This window comes from Hemicordylus capensis, chromosome 13 (assembly GCF_027244095.1).
Source record: "Hemicordylus capensis ecotype Gifberg chromosome 13, rHemCap1.1.pri, whole genome shotgun sequence".
Lineage (NCBI taxonomy): Eukaryota > Metazoa > Chordata > Lepidosauria > Squamata > Cordylidae > Hemicordylus > Hemicordylus capensis.
In genome coordinates this window covers 10960232-10974584 of record NC_069669.1, presented here as the reverse complement: position 1 = coordinate 10974584, position 14353 = coordinate 10960232, and the positions used below count along the sequence as shown (strand labels likewise).

The following is a 14353-nucleotide window of genomic DNA, read 5'->3' as shown; positions in this document are numbered from 1 at the left end:
CCAGAAAGCCAGTGTCTCCTGAAGGCTGGTCTCCAGGAGGAATTCATCTTCAGAGAGTAAGCTGTGCATTCTTGCTTGTTGTGCTTAATTGCTCCAGCTTCCAGTGTTCTGGAGTCTCCTGTACCATAGCAGTTTTAAAAGCGGGAGGAGTCTTAAAAGCCAGTTAAAATCTCAGCTTCCTGGATGTTCTGTTACGTCATAAATGGGTTCCAGAGCTTGACCTGGAAGCCCTCAATGCAGCAGCATCTCTGCTAAATCTAAGCAGGTCTGGGTCTAGAGATCCTTGGTCCAGTGGTAGCAAGCATTAATTGTCCCACTTTGCTAAGCAGGGTCCACCCTGATTTGGATGGGAGAATACACATGTGCATTCCCCTTCGGGGATGGGGCCACTCTGGGAAGAGCAGAAGGTTCCAAGTCCCCTCCCTGGCAGCATCTCCAAGATTGGCCTGAGGGAGACTCCTGCCTGAAACCTTGGAGAGGCTGCTGCCAGTCTGGGTAGACAGTACTGAGCTAGATGGACCAAGGGTCTGGCTTGGTACATGGCAGCATCCTATCGATAGAAGACCATTTGGGATCATAGGTAGCCCGTCCTGTCCCCCCTTTAAGCTGCAACAAAGAAAGGTATGATACAGATGTAATATTTTTCCAACAGGAAGACTTGGATTGGCATCACATCAGCCTTGGCTCTGCTGCTTGTGCTCAGCGTGATAGGAAACGTAAGGTTCCTCTTCTGCAGCTCCCGAGAGGAACGCAAGCGTGGCAGATATACCTACTACCCGCTGCAGGACATGAATGGGGAGGCCGGCCACGATTGTCCATGGGACAAGGAAGACCAAGTGGAGGACGCCTGCGCCCCACCTCAGCCTGTGTCAGCAACGCTGTTCTTACAAGAGAAGCCAGAAGACGCTCTCCGTGGCTCAGATGTTTGGGCACCATAGCTGAACATTCTGGTCGTCTTCCAGTGCAGAACCTGGCTGCTTCTCTTACGGGCCTGTGCTCTCTGAAACGGGCCGCTGTCCTCACAAGTAGGTCTACCCAGGGGAAAGGAGCCTAGGAGATCCTAGGGTGACGATCTGATATTTTGGTTCCTGAGGTGGAAAATCCAGCTGCTGACCTCTGGTGGGGGAAAACTAATACGGACCTAAGACTGCCTTATGCAAGGTCTGGAATGCCGCCTTGGCAACGCCAGGGTTATGCTGCTAAGCATCTAGGCTATTCCCAAGGCTATTCCCTTATCAGCTTTTGTCCTAAAGAAGCATGCAAAAATGTGAAACACACACTGGAACCGAGAACTGCATTCCGGCAGGCCTCTCCGTGAACGTTTTAGACATCTGAAATGTCTTGTCTGCACCAGCTAAACAGATAGCAACATTTTCTAGGTGGATTGATGGGGATTTAGGGGGACGCTGAGACTCCTCCTGCTGCCAAATTAGGAATGATGGAGAGACAGGCTGCTGGGCTTTTAGTCTGAGAGTGCCCACCAACGCAGCCTTTTAAGTTGATCTAGCTTCAGGTGCCTTTTTAAGGATGCGGAGACAAGTGAGAGGTGGCTTATTACCATGTAATATTTGACAAAGGAAAAACCTCACGTAGAAAGAATGGATTTCTTAACCTCTTTCCCCTTATTGTAATTTTTTTTAAAAAAAATGGTCATCTGTGCCATCTATCTGAGCCCCATGAGTTAACCAAGGTTTGTTTAATGACTACTAGCCAAGAGGGCTCTTTTAAAAAATACTCTAGTGATGGTGGCTAAATAGAGCCTCCAGATTCAGGAGCAGCGTGCCTCTTCATTCCAGATGCAAACAGGGGATAGCCATCACACCAAGTGGAAACAATATCAAACCTACATAGATCTGTGGATGGGTCTAGCCCAGTGGGTACTTATTTTCTTCTTCGTTTGCTATATGAACTGCTTTGAACGTTGCTTTTGTTTTAAAAGCAATGTGTAAATACTGTATTCTTAATCATAATGAAGTTGACTCTTAGGCCTTAATGAAGATGGCTTAGGCCTTTAACTTATCACATCAGAATTTTTAAGTATTTTGAAAGATGTAGATTTACTTCAAGAAGGTCAGCAGCCTTCCAGTTAATTTATTTTAAAGTTTTTAGGCCTGTCTGAGCCAGAATATTTAAATCTCTTGGTTCCCTTCACACCTCTTTTTGTACTGACTGCCAAAGACTGCGGGTTGTGCCACACTTGAACCATGTGTCTATGTATATATTTCAGAATCTATTTTATTACCTCTAATAACTTTTATGAAAGGCTTGAACAAACCTGGTCTGAAGGAATCAGCTTTTTATTGGGTATATCCAGTTTTGTATTACTGGAATCATCCTTTGATCAGTGGTGAGTTAGTGGGCAAAGAAGGGAAAACATGGTAATTTCATGCCAGGATAGGGGGAAATGTGTCTCCTTCACCTTTCTGCTAAGAGGAAACAGTATTCCTAGCTTAACTTGCAGTATCTGATAAATAGAGGGGAATTATTTCATTCCCTTTCTGCTTCTGAAGCTTTAAGGTAAGATCTTAAGATCACATCCTCCTCTTGCTGTATTATGTATGTCTTTGTCTTGACCTTTTTTAAAGCTAGAAAAATCAATCTAGATAGTTTCAAGCTACTGTTTCCATTACAAAAATAACCTACAAATTAATCCTACATGTTCCCACTGGCAAGAGAACATCTGCTGTGAATGTTTAATGCTGTGAATGTGTAAATGTTTAGTGCCATACTTACCAAAAATTCATCAATACCAATCAGAATTCTTAGATATAGCTTCTGATTCCGTTACTGGAAAAGTGATACCATGCCCGATTCCTTGGAATTGCCCACTCAGACGACTCATTCCCCTGGCTAAAGGGCTGTATGCACACACATATATTCACCCACCCTCTTACTGAAAAATGCAGGGATCAAAAAGGTGCATAAAAACACACTCGTTTATTAGGAATCAAAACTTAAACACAAGCAGACCAGTTTTCTTCTCTTCCAGCTTGTAATAAATTACAAATGACAAAAGCAATGCAGTTGTGTGTGTGGTTGATACAGTCTAATTCTGAGAGGGAAATATTAGTTATTTCCCTGTCAGTTGATGTCCAGTTTCCATTTTGCCAGCTCTCTACCCTACTACCAATGCATTCTTTGTTTAAAAAACACACAATTTTTCACTATAAAATATTCCTTAAATAAATCTTCTAATCAGAAAGGCAACTTTGTGCTCACAAGATCTGGTCCCAGTGGCCATCCTGTATCTGCTGAGCATAGTTAATTTTGTTTCCATATCTGGGCTGCTGAGAGAATTCAGCAAACTGGGGGGAAAGAGCTGAGAATCTCTTCTGACTTACAAATTCTCAACACCACTTAGCTAAGATGCAACTATCAAAATGAAAAGTGGTTGGGTGTTTTTTTTTTTTTGAAGAACAAGAGTTTAATCTTGTTCCTTGCACTGTTTCTCAAGGGAGATTCCAAAAGGGTGATTCTGTTACTTGGCTTTGTCACTGTCCTGGGGTCAGGGATACTTCTATGGAAAAGCCAACGAGATTGAGGATTGCTCACCCTCAAGTCCACACGAGGACAGAGCCATGACCCAGTCCAGAAGGGGACTTTCTAAATAAACCACCTGTGATCCCATTTAGAAAAGGTGGCCAAGAATGCTCCCTGTCCATGCCGGGGAAACCAGGAAGACTAATAAATTAGCTACTGGCATTGTTATCAGGGATCAGGGGAAAAGATCATACTTCTAACCATCCCCATAAATGTCAAGTAACACCTACATCTGAGGGACACTCAAAATAGCTTCTCTGCCTCAGTTCCAATCAAGAGAGTTACCCTATTGAGCCAAGATGATCCTGAGTTTTGGGGAGGGGGAATCTAGCCAAGAGTCCAAATCCTGGATCACCCCCAGTATGGCGATTTCCAGGCAAGTAATCCAGGGTCTGTGAATCAAGAAGAGGTGTGTCTGAAACCAAGCAAGCCAGGAGACGTCCGTCCCCCATGCAAAAGCTGGCCCTCAACTCCTGCATCGTCGTCGGTTGCCATCAGCCATTTCTACCCCAAACATCGGAAGCATATTCTCGAAAGCCATGGAACAGTCCCGTGTCGGGTCTAACGGGGCATCTCCAGAGCTCCTGGGCACGACCAGAAGTTCTCGGAGCTCAAACGGGGCAAAGTGAGGAGTTCCGAGCGGCCACCACGCTGGCATCCTTCGAGCAGGCGAGTGAGAGAGCTGGGTTCATCTGCTCTGGACCTCCCACACCAGGATCTCGTTAAAGGAAGCTGTGAAGAGGCGCCTCCCGGAGGGGGTGAAGCGGCAGAGGCCGACGGCATCGTCGTGGCCGGCGTAGTCCTGTTCTGTCTTGGCTGTGCGGTCAATCAGCCTCAGCAGGTGCTCTGTGGGGGTAAGCAAAGCTAGAGACCAAGACTGGCTTTTCTGCAGGAGAGCCCAGGAAAAAGTGCAGTCCTCCACACTGGGTAAGTCATTCACTTCCTGAGAATCTCAGCCAAGGCTGGTTTGGGGGTATTCTGACAGGAGGGGGGAGGACTAGGACACACCTACAAGAATATGACAGTAGCCTACTGAGATCGGGCCCATGGCCTCCCATGTCCAGCATCCTGTTTCACACAGTGACTTGCTAGATGCCTCTGAGAAGCCCACAGGCAAGAACTGAGGGCATGCCCTCTCTCCTGCCTCAGAGCCAAGATGCCTCTCAATACCAGTTGCCGGGGAGCAACAGCAGGAGAGAGGGCTGGCCTTCATCTCTTGACTGTGGGCTTGTCAGAGGTGGGTCACTGGGGGAAAACAGGAGGCTGGACTAGAATGGCCTTGGACCTGATCCAGCAGAGCTGTCCTGATGTAGCAACCTCTGCTGGAGGAAGCACAATACCTGGTGCCCCTTAGCTTGCTCCTTGTCTAGGAGCTGCCCTCCTGCAGGGTCTTCAGAGATCAGCCCCGGCTCTCTATGTGCTGAACAAACACCCAGACTCACCGTTGAAGCCAACAGCCAGGACGCAGGCAGCAGGAGACAAACTCAGCGACGTGGCAAAGTAAGGCAGGGGGATCTTCTCCACAACCTGCACACAAGCAAGGAGAAGTTCCGACATGTTAGATCCAAAGGATTGGATCCCAAAATAACTTGTTCAAGCCCAGCGTGGTGTAGTGGTTAGAGTGCTGGACTAGGACTGGGGAGACCCGAGTTCAAATCCCCATTCGGCCATGAAACTTGCTGGGTGACTCCTTTCGTTGGGCAACCTTGTACGTATGTGGAGCATCAAGTCCAGCTCCAGAGTTCTGGAGCCGATCTCAGACAAGTGACCGAGGAAAACCGTAGGCACCTGTTTCTGCAGCAGGCTGTAGAACAAGACCTCCTTCTGCAGCCCAAAGCCCATGTAGACGATTGTGCTTTTATCCCAAGGGCAAAAGGCTGCCAGGCTGGGAGGCAGAGGGTTGGGTACCTAGGAGAGGAAATGCAAGAGGGGAAGTCACAACCAGCTGTGTGTACGTTGGAGCAAATCCATTCCATGTTCGGAGACTGGAATGAATCGTGCAAAGTCTGGTGAACTGACACACTATTTACCAAATCTGAGATTTCGGCCCCGATGAGGGAAGCACCTTCCCTCCCCAAGGACTACAAGTCTCACTCGGCAGAACCTCTTTAAGCATTGAATGGAAATTAACCCACCATTTGCAAAAAACGAAGACTTTAAAAATGAGGACTAGGAGCTTTTCTTTTGTAACCAAACTGAGAACTTGCATTCTGTTGCAAAATTCTTTGCTTCTGATATTGCAATCACACTTCTTCCTAGATTGCCTATAAGGCCACCGAAAAAGAAAGGTACATTGGTACTCACCGTGAAGGTGTCTTCTGGCTGGTGTAGAAGAGGTCACCCAAGCTTGGGATTACATCCCCCCCACATGCTCCAAAAGGCAGGAAGTAGTCATACTTGAAGATCCTTAACCCAGTGCATGTGGGCGGATCTCCTCAGTGCTTAAAACAGCTCAAGCTACGGAATGAAAACCACAGAACACAACAGAGAATATACAACAATATACAAACAATAATGCAGAGAAAGACAGAAAAACTGTCCCCCTACAACCAGATCATCAGCTCCAGCCTAACACAACCCGGGCGGGCCTTGGGTGACCTCTTCTACACCAGCCAGAAGACACCTTCACGGTGAGTACCAATGTACCTTTCTCGGCTGGTGTAGGAGGTCACCCAAGCTTGGGACATTACACAGCACCAACCATGGGAGGGAAAATACCCAAGCTGGAGCTATTGACCCAGAAGGACCTGTTGCAGGACCCTCCGGCCAAATGCTGTTCTGGCAGCGTCATGTTCATCCAACTTGTAATGCCTTGAAACTTCTTGCAAATAGAAAACTTCAGAAGGCTGAGCTGAAATATCTCCCGGGTGTCTAGCTTTCTACTTAAAGGGAGGTGCTTTACTTTTTAAAAAAATGCAACTTCAAAGGTTATACCCCACCCAAAGTCTGAAATGGTACAGTCCCGTTTAACCTTCTCCACCCCAAGGTTTTTATGTACAGAGATCGCACCTGCCACCTGGTATTGGAGGAACCCTCAGTCCTGTGAGCCCCAGTGTCTGCAGCCTGCAATGTTACAACCCAGACAGGTTTACCACCTCAGTGAGGACTAGCAACATTGCTGCAGTCTGTCAGGCATGGCATGGAGATATACAGAACCAACCAGAAAGGGCGGGGGGGGGGGGCAGTATCGTGCTATGCAATGCCAAAATGGAATAACCTGATACTGCTATGCAAATACAATCAAAATAGCATATGTGTTACAGTATGTTACAACATCTTTCAATCTTGCAATAAAATATATTTTGTTAAGAACAATCATGATGGTCTATGCTGGATTAAATACTGCCGGAGATATCCCAGTCCCTCAGCAGCAATTCTCATTCCAGACCTCTCCATTTTCACTGGTTTTAGATAAAAAATTGCTGACAGGTTTCTGCTTATCCCTCCACAACCACAAAGGCTAAATGCTTCTGCAGCAACCCGAGACGGAAGGAAATGGCACTTACTTCATCTAGGGATCTGGCATCCATCAGAGTCACAATGTACTCGGAAGGTCCCACGAAGGCCAGGAGATGTCCGTCGGCGCTGATCGACAAGGCATCGGGCCTGTGGTCAGCATCTTGTACCACCACATTAGCTGGGGAGTGAGGCAGACAGTTGTTCAACGAGAGGAAACAAAGGAGGGGAGGAAATCTATCAAGTCACCCTAAACAAGAGCCTCCCCATCTCCGGCAACTTTTAAAAAGGCACTGAAGACACATTTATTCACCCAGGCTTTGAATTAGATTGATAGTTCTGATAGTTTTTAATGTTGGGTTTTAAATGTTTGCAATGATCTCAATTGTCAATTGATTTAATGTTGTAGATGATTTCAACGGTAAACCACCCAGAGATGCAAGTTTTGGACGGTACAGAAATATTTAAAATAAAATAAAGTAAATAAAAATGACTTGAGCAAAGGGTTTGCATGAAGGTCAACTCGTGAAAAGAGACACAGAGTGTATTTGCACCAATGCCATTCGCATGAGGAAACCCACAGAGACCACCTTGTGCAGGAAAATCAGGGCAAAGTTCCGTAATAGGAACTTCTTTCCATGCCCCCTCTCTGTTAGGAAGCAAACATAAGAGCAGTGGGCCAAACTGTGCCCCACTCAGGGGAAGGGCTGCAGTGCAAAAAGGAAGATTTAGATCTCCCTCCCTCCCTCCCTCTCTGATCCAAGACTCTAACCAGTATATGTCACAACACCCCTCTAGATTTCCATTCTTCCATTCTGCCGTCTAGGGACTTCCACCGACAGGCTGGAAGAAGATGGCCTCAAGAGGCAAGGATCTTACCCAGAACTCGGACGATGTGACTTTTCTGGACAGCACAATTATAAAGAGCCAGGGTCCCACGAGCGCAGCAACTGTACATGAAATTGCCGTCTGGGGAGAAGATCAGCCCCGTGATTGAGTCGTGGTGTTGCCTAGAGGACACCGAAAAGGGGGAAAGAAAGCTAGGCACAACGGAGAAGTGACTATGAAGGTTGAGTCCACACATTGATTGGAAAGTAATTGCTTAGGACCTCATCAGTTGAGGCCTGGTTCCTTAAACAGCAGGTGAGGTGATTGACCTGCCTGGACTGGCCCATTTCAGATTTTTTTTTCCAGGCTTCACCATCAAGCCTGAAAAAAGGAATCAGGCAGGTTTACACAGTGTGTCTTTTCCAGTTTCCCACCAGAGGCGAATAGCCACCTACATCCCGAACAGGGGTTCCCAACCAAAAGAACTGTGGCAGGGGATGATGGGAGTTGTAGTCCAACATCATCTGGGGACGCTTGATCCAGAAGGAACCTCCCCTTTCAAATGACCATCGCCAACTACCGTCATTTTGGATTCATACAGACAAAAATATTCAGGACCTGTACTCCGAAACAAACGTACTTGTGTTCCTCAAGCAGCTTTGAGGCAGCTAAGCTGATGGTCCTCACCACGCCGGTATCGAAGCCACAAGCAAAGATCTGTTGCGAGGGGTGAAAAGCCACAGTGCGTGGCATTTTGTCCGAGGCAGTGAATTCATACAGCTGTTGGGGATAGATGTGCATTCCGATTAGACAGAAGGCAACCAACAGGCAGACGCCAAAGAGTTGAGCTGAAGTTCAGAGGAGCAAGGGGCAAATAATGCCTTGATTACAGGTGGCCCTCGTTATCCACGGTGCCGTCACCCACAGTTTTGCGTATCTGCCGTCAGGCAATTGAGACCTAACCTCGTTATATGTTGCTTGGAAGCGGGATGGGTGGGTAAAATTTTGCCAATCCACAGTTTCTAGGTGGCCGGAAATGACCTCCAAGGTCATTTCTGGCCACCATTTTGCTGAACGGAGCAATTTTGTGGCTCTTTTGTAAAATAAACAATTTTTAAAATCCCTCCCCCACCCCATGATTTTTCACAGAAAACCTCCAGAACTGGGCGTTTGCTGGCGGAGGGGCATTGCTGGAGACCTGGAGAGCATGACACGGTACGTTCTTGCTCTTACGATTGCCTTTTAAGCCTCTCTTTTAGCTCCAGGAACCTAACCCCCCCCCCCCAATTCCCATTCACTCAAGATCTCGTTATATGTGGTTGCGTTATCCACGGTTGTAGGCGAGAACTGAACAAAATTGTTTTTAGGAAGCCAACATGAATCTGCATACATTTTGACAGGCCTAAACGGCAACTATCAATATTTATATACCACTTCTCACTGCAGCTTACACAGAAAAAACAAATAAAATGGTTCCGTGTTCCAACAAGGCTCACTATATCTATCACAAACCAACACAGACCACCCCAAATATAAAGTAGATACCAGCAACAACCACTGGAAGAATGCTGTGCTGGAATTGAATGGGGCTATTCACTCTCCTCCAGCTAAACGTTCTCCCCCAGAAGAGAAAGGTAAAGCTGTGCCATCGAGTCGGTGTTGACTCCTGGTGCCCACAGAGCCCTGTGGTTGTCTTTGGTAGAACACAGGTGGGGTTGACCATTGCCTCCTCCCGTGCAGTATGAGATGATGCCTTTCAGCATCTTCCTATCTCGCTGCTGCCCGATCTAGGTATTTCCCATAGTCTGGGAACCCTGTGGATCCTGTGTCCACTGGCTTCTCAAATGCCATTTCCATCTATGTGCAATTCACACACTGAGAACAATGTTTTGGATGCCAGCTGTTAGCTAGGCACATTATTACTCCTATTCCTATTTAACGGTGAATGCAAGAGAGAGTCCCTCTCCATCCATCGAGCTTTCTGTGGATTCTCTCCAACATATTTTTGCATTGACCTCTGGTCGTAGGAGAGAGTGCAGTCTTGAGAGTTAGGCAGAATGTTTCAGCCTGATGAAGGGTTAGAGAATGTGTCATTCATCCTTTTAAAGCCAGGGCTCCATCTTGGACACACGGACAAAGGGTCCTTTGAGCATGCACAGAGTTCTTTTCTCGCTGCACCACCACCACACCACCCTATTGGCCACCAGCCACCACGGTCAGAGGCTTGTATAAAGGAATAACAAGAATAGCACTTTTATTCTCAATCCCCTTCCTAATGACCCTAATGGTGAAAATTGGCACATGTTTGTAGTAGTAGTAATTGCAGCCTTGGGGGTAGATTCTGGCCAAGCAGTGCCCCTTCAGAGGGCAATGGGGGACCAGAAACACATTTGGAAGGCCCCCTTTTCATCCCTGAAATGTCGGAAGGCGTGTTTTTCAGGAAGCATCAGGGCAAGTGAGATGTCCCTCTGGATGGTGAAGGCAGACCCACTTGTCCATGGAGTCCTCTTTGGAAGAGACACCACTCCAAGAAGGAGGCCGTTGTATTTGGGACCCAGAAAAGGAGGGCTCCTCCTTGGGTCCTGTGGGGTTCACAGCAGCAAAGAAGGGAGTCTTGCAGGTGGGAAGGGTCTCCCAGGAGGGATTTGGGAGGGTGCCCCTCTAGCCATGGTGGGGAAGATGGAGGCCTCTCATGGGGGACAGGGATGTGGCCGGAAAGGGAGAGACCCCCAGAAGAACCGCAGGGGCCCCAGAGTTCCAAGGAGGGTCCTCGACCTCAGAGGACCAACGGCCGTTGAGTTGGCAGTTAACTGGTGATGCGGCCCCCTTTGTGACATCACCCGTCGCTACGGGATACTGGGGCAGGAATCATCGCTGACTCCCTTGAATGCATGTGCGAGTGAAAGAGAGAGGGTGTTTGAGAGAGTGTCTGTGGCCGCGAAAGGTATTTAGAGAGTGATTGGGCGCGATTGAGAGAGTGAAAGAGGGAGAGATTGAGTGTGAGACTGAGGTTAAAGATTAGAGAGCTCTTCAGAGAGAAGCGGGGATTTATTTGGGATAGGGAGGGGGGGTTTGTTGTTGGGGTTAATTGTTGGGGTTCAGGGTTGTTTGGGATAGGGAGGGGGAGGCGGTTGGGCAGGGTTCGTCGTTGTTTCTAGTTGTTGCTGTTTGTTGTTAGTCTTAGGTTAGGTTTAGGTTAGGGTTCAAGTCCGTAACTGGAGTACAGCCACGAGCCTGTGGATCATGTGAGTATTGACTGATTCATTTCATTTCTAAACCATCTTAAAACTGAATTTCTCAAGGCTTTGGAGAAGCTATATATATATATATATATATATATATATATATATATATATATATATGTGTGTGTGTGTGTGTGTGTGTGTGTGTGTGTATGTATGTATGTATGTATGTATGTACTCCACTATAAATGATTAATTGGTTTTATATTTTAATGTTTTATATTTGCTGAAAGTGTGTTTTAGCTTTTCATGTAAATGATTAATTGGTTTTATATTTTAATGTTTTATATTTGCTGAAAGTGTGTTTTAGTTTTTCATGTAAATGTGTTGTACTATTTGGTCAAAGACCGTAAATAAATAAATACAGATAAATACAAATTTATCAAAGCACTTTTTAAAAAGTTTTAGCCCAAGGCCTGAGAAGACAGGTGTGTCTAAAGGGATTTGGGGGAGGCAGCCAGAGATGCAGGAGCTCCTCTATGGACCGGGAGCCCATTCCCAAGCCGGTCCGGGGCAGCCCCAGAGAAGGCCTGGCCCCACACGGCCCCTTCTCCAGCACCCACTCCCTGCCTGCGTCTCTCCTCACCTCAGGAGCCCAGGAGGGATTCGCCATTCTTTAATGGGCAAGCTCTCCAGCCTGCCAAGGGTTGGGAGATCTCCCTTCTGCACCTCCCCAGCCCAGAGCTGTGCCCCGGATTCCCAAAGGGGCTGGGCCCAAGCCGGCAGCCAGCTGCCCCAAGAGCCACCTCGCTGACTGAAGAGGGCTAGCCGTCTTGGGCTCCTGGCATCCCCCTCCTGGCGGCCATGCAGGGTTTCCCCGCCCCCTGGGTCCCCCCTATCCCACGCCCACCTTTCTGCCCAAAGGTCTCGTTCTCATGCTCTGCCTGCTCTCTTCTAGGCTGCGCAGGCTCCGAGCCCTCCTGGCTAGGCGGTCCAGCCGAGTGGCCCCCCTGGCCGCCCCAGGGGAGTCTGCAGCCTCCAGGCCAGCTGCCCCCCGGAGGTGGTGGGTCCTGTGCGGCCGCACCAACCGGGTGGGCCCTGCTCCTTCGCTGCCACTGGTTGGGGGCTGCAGCCGGCCAGAGCCAGCCGAGCCCCCTGTTGAGGATGCTGGAGGTGAGGAGGGGCCCCAGTTGGCCGGGGGGGGGAGTCAAGGGGGCGCCGGGCTGGTAAGGGGCCCCACTCACTCTCCTGCCTTCTCCACCTCTTCCTGCAGCTCCAACACCCAGCAGCATCATCAAGGCCAGGCTCCGCCTTGTGGATAAGGCCAGACCGGAAAGTGAAGAAGAAGGGAAGGTATGGAGAGACCCCCTCCCAGAACCCCCCCAGGGAAGCCCAGAGCCGTGTCCAGGGGGGTGGGGTACCAAGGGACGGCAGGGCGGCTCACATGAAAGGGGGCCTGCCATCCAAGGGGCATCCTGCCCCACTTCACGGCCCCATTGTTTTCCCCTTCCAGGACCGGAGGCACCGGGTCTCGTTCCTGAAGACCCTGATCGAGGCCTGCAGGAACAGCCTCCAGAGAGGGGAACGCCGCCTTCCCTTCTCAAAGGGTTTGGCAGCCCAGGCCGTGCTGGTGAGTGGTTGGCAGCTGGGGGGCGGAGGCCTGGATGGGGGGGAGTGGGGTGGAGGCAGCCCTTGGAACAGAGCCAAGCCCAGCGGGGCAGGGGGGTGGAGCTGGGGCAGGTCTAGGGGAGCCCCCCCCCATGGATCGGGGTGACTTTCGCCTCCCTCTCTCTGTTCCCTCCCAGGAGGAGATGGAGTATACCTGGGAGGACCCCCTGCCTCCCTACCTCTTCTCCCTCTGCGCGGAGGCTCTCACCTTGCTGAGGTACGTGGGGGACGGGAGGGGTCTGGAGAGGGAGATGTGGGGTGGCCAATGGTGGGAGGATGTTTGGGAGGGAAGTCCGATGTAGGGAAGAAGCAGTGGGGGACCCGGGGGGGGGGGGGGACATGGAAAGGGACCAGCCCCTTGGTCCTCCACCCCCTTGGCCCCAGAAGGTGTCATTGAGGACTCCCTCCTCTGGGCAGACGGCTTGAGTGCCACAGGATCCGGCCCCCTTCTCCTGCCCTGAGTCCTGGGGAAGCCTTGGATCGGGGCACTGAGGGAGGGGGCAGAATCTCCCCCCTCAGCCCTTTCCTGGACCGCCTTCTCCCCCCGCCCCAGCAGGATTTCTCATCGTTCCCCTTTCCTTGACAGTCGGATGAAGCCCTGCTTCTGCCAGAGCAGGGAACATAAAATCATCTCCGGCTGCCTGTTCTGGATGAGCGTGATGCCAGAGCAAGGGCCACAGCAAGACCAGGAGGTGAGTATGGAGGGAGACCCCACCCCACCCTGCCCCACTGCTGCCCTCCTAGGCAAGGAACCTGGCTGGGGGGGGGGTCTGGATCCCCCAAGATGGGCAGAGGGCAAGCGGGGCTCTTCGGAGGCCCAGTGGTGCCTTTCCCCTCCCTGAGGGGGGCTGCGACCCCCTCCAGCCTCCAGCAGCCACACTCTGGCTCCCTTTCTCCCTCTCAGGACCTGTTTCTGCCACCTGAGGAGGCCCTGCAGGGCCTGCTCAGAGCCCTCCTTTCTCAAAGGCCCAGCCTGGAGCACCTCATCCATATCACTGAGGTAGGTAAGGTGGCGTCTCCCAGCCACGGAGGGACCATCCCCTGGTCCAGTTGGGGTCAGCAGGCTCCTCTGCCCTTCCTGGTTGTGGGTAGGGGTAGGGTCAAGCATGTTGGCGGATAAGGCCTCGACTCCCTCCCGGTGGGCAGCGTTCAGATGTGCAGCCCCGTCCTGGCACCCTGAGCAGCCAGGGAAGGGTATTCCATAGGCGGGCCCCCACCCCGAAGAGACCCTCCCCCCCACTCGGCTCACCTGAGCTGGGAGGGAGGGGGCATAAGAGGCTCCCTGGCAATTTGGGTAGCTCATTCGTGAGGACGACTTAGAAATGTTGGCGAGAACCACCTTGGAGATCTTTCTCTGTCTTGGGTCCCCGTTCTCAGCAGCCAGGCAAGGGGGCTGCTGGTGTGAGGATTTCGACCACAGCTGTGGCATTCTGAGGGACCTTTTCATCCTGCAGGCCATTAATAGTGAGGTGGAAACCAAAGACGAGCAAGAGGAGGCGGTGGCAGAAAGGGCTGGCTGTTTGCTGCTTGATCTGGCGACTGGGCCGCCCTTCTACTTTGAGGTAGGTATCCCCTTGGGTCCGGCATCCTCCAGTCCCCCCTCCTCCAGCTTCAGGGTCCCCAGAAGAGCTCTGACAGGCCTTCGTCCTCTCTCTCTCTCTCTCTCTCTCTCTCTCTCT

At 50.3% G+C, this 14353-nt stretch overlaps 3 protein-coding genes across 9 annotated transcripts in view; 2 read left to right on the top strand and 1 right to left on the bottom strand.

The window, feature by feature from the left end:
* The window catches only part of LOC128336800 (uncharacterized), a 10503-nt gene extending 7484 nt beyond the window's left edge, over nucleotides 1-3019 (top strand). For both annotated transcript variants that reach the window (XR_008312089.1, XR_008312088.1), the window contains exons 10-11: nucleotides 5-56; nucleotides 653-3019. The gene's annotated coding sequence lies outside the window, so the exon portion shown is untranslated. The remainder of the gene's footprint in view (nucleotides 1-4; nucleotides 57-652) is intronic.
* On the bottom strand, nucleotides 2919-12951 carry LOC128336814 (WD repeat-containing protein 90-like). The gene is made up of 6 exons (XM_053277025.1): nucleotides 12883-12951; nucleotides 8465-8604; nucleotides 7876-8006; nucleotides 7047-7177; nucleotides 4983-5067; nucleotides 2919-4386 (listed from the first exon to the last, which is right to left on the bottom strand). The coding sequence occupies exons 2-6, from the start codon at nucleotides 8575-8577 to the stop codon at nucleotides 4229-4231; spliced, it is 618 nt and encodes a 205-aa protein (XP_053133000.1). The 5' UTR covers nucleotides 8578-8604; nucleotides 12883-12951; the 3' UTR covers nucleotides 2919-4228.
* Nucleotides 10965-14353, top strand: part of LOC128336804 (uncharacterized) — a 10678-nt gene continuing 7289 nt past the window's right edge. For 5 of the 6 annotated variants that reach the window (XR_008312096.1, XR_008312097.1, XM_053276990.1 and 2 more), the window contains exons 1-7: nucleotides 11923-12179; nucleotides 12280-12359; nucleotides 12520-12636; nucleotides 12812-12891; nucleotides 13261-13366; nucleotides 13579-13674; nucleotides 14129-14236. Coding sequence is in view for 4 of the 6 variants with exons in the window: in XM_053276990.1 (XP_053132965.1) it covers nucleotides 11942-12179; nucleotides 12280-12359; nucleotides 12520-12636; nucleotides 12812-12891; nucleotides 13261-13366; nucleotides 13579-13674; nucleotides 14129-14236 (825 nt within the window). In the remaining 2 variants the exon portion in view is untranslated. Of the gene's footprint in view, nucleotides 11070-11922; nucleotides 12180-12279; nucleotides 12360-12519; nucleotides 12637-12811; nucleotides 12892-13260; nucleotides 13367-13578; nucleotides 13675-14128; nucleotides 14237-14353 lie in introns of those variants that run through there. The other variant, XM_053276992.1, reaches the window with a different exon arrangement.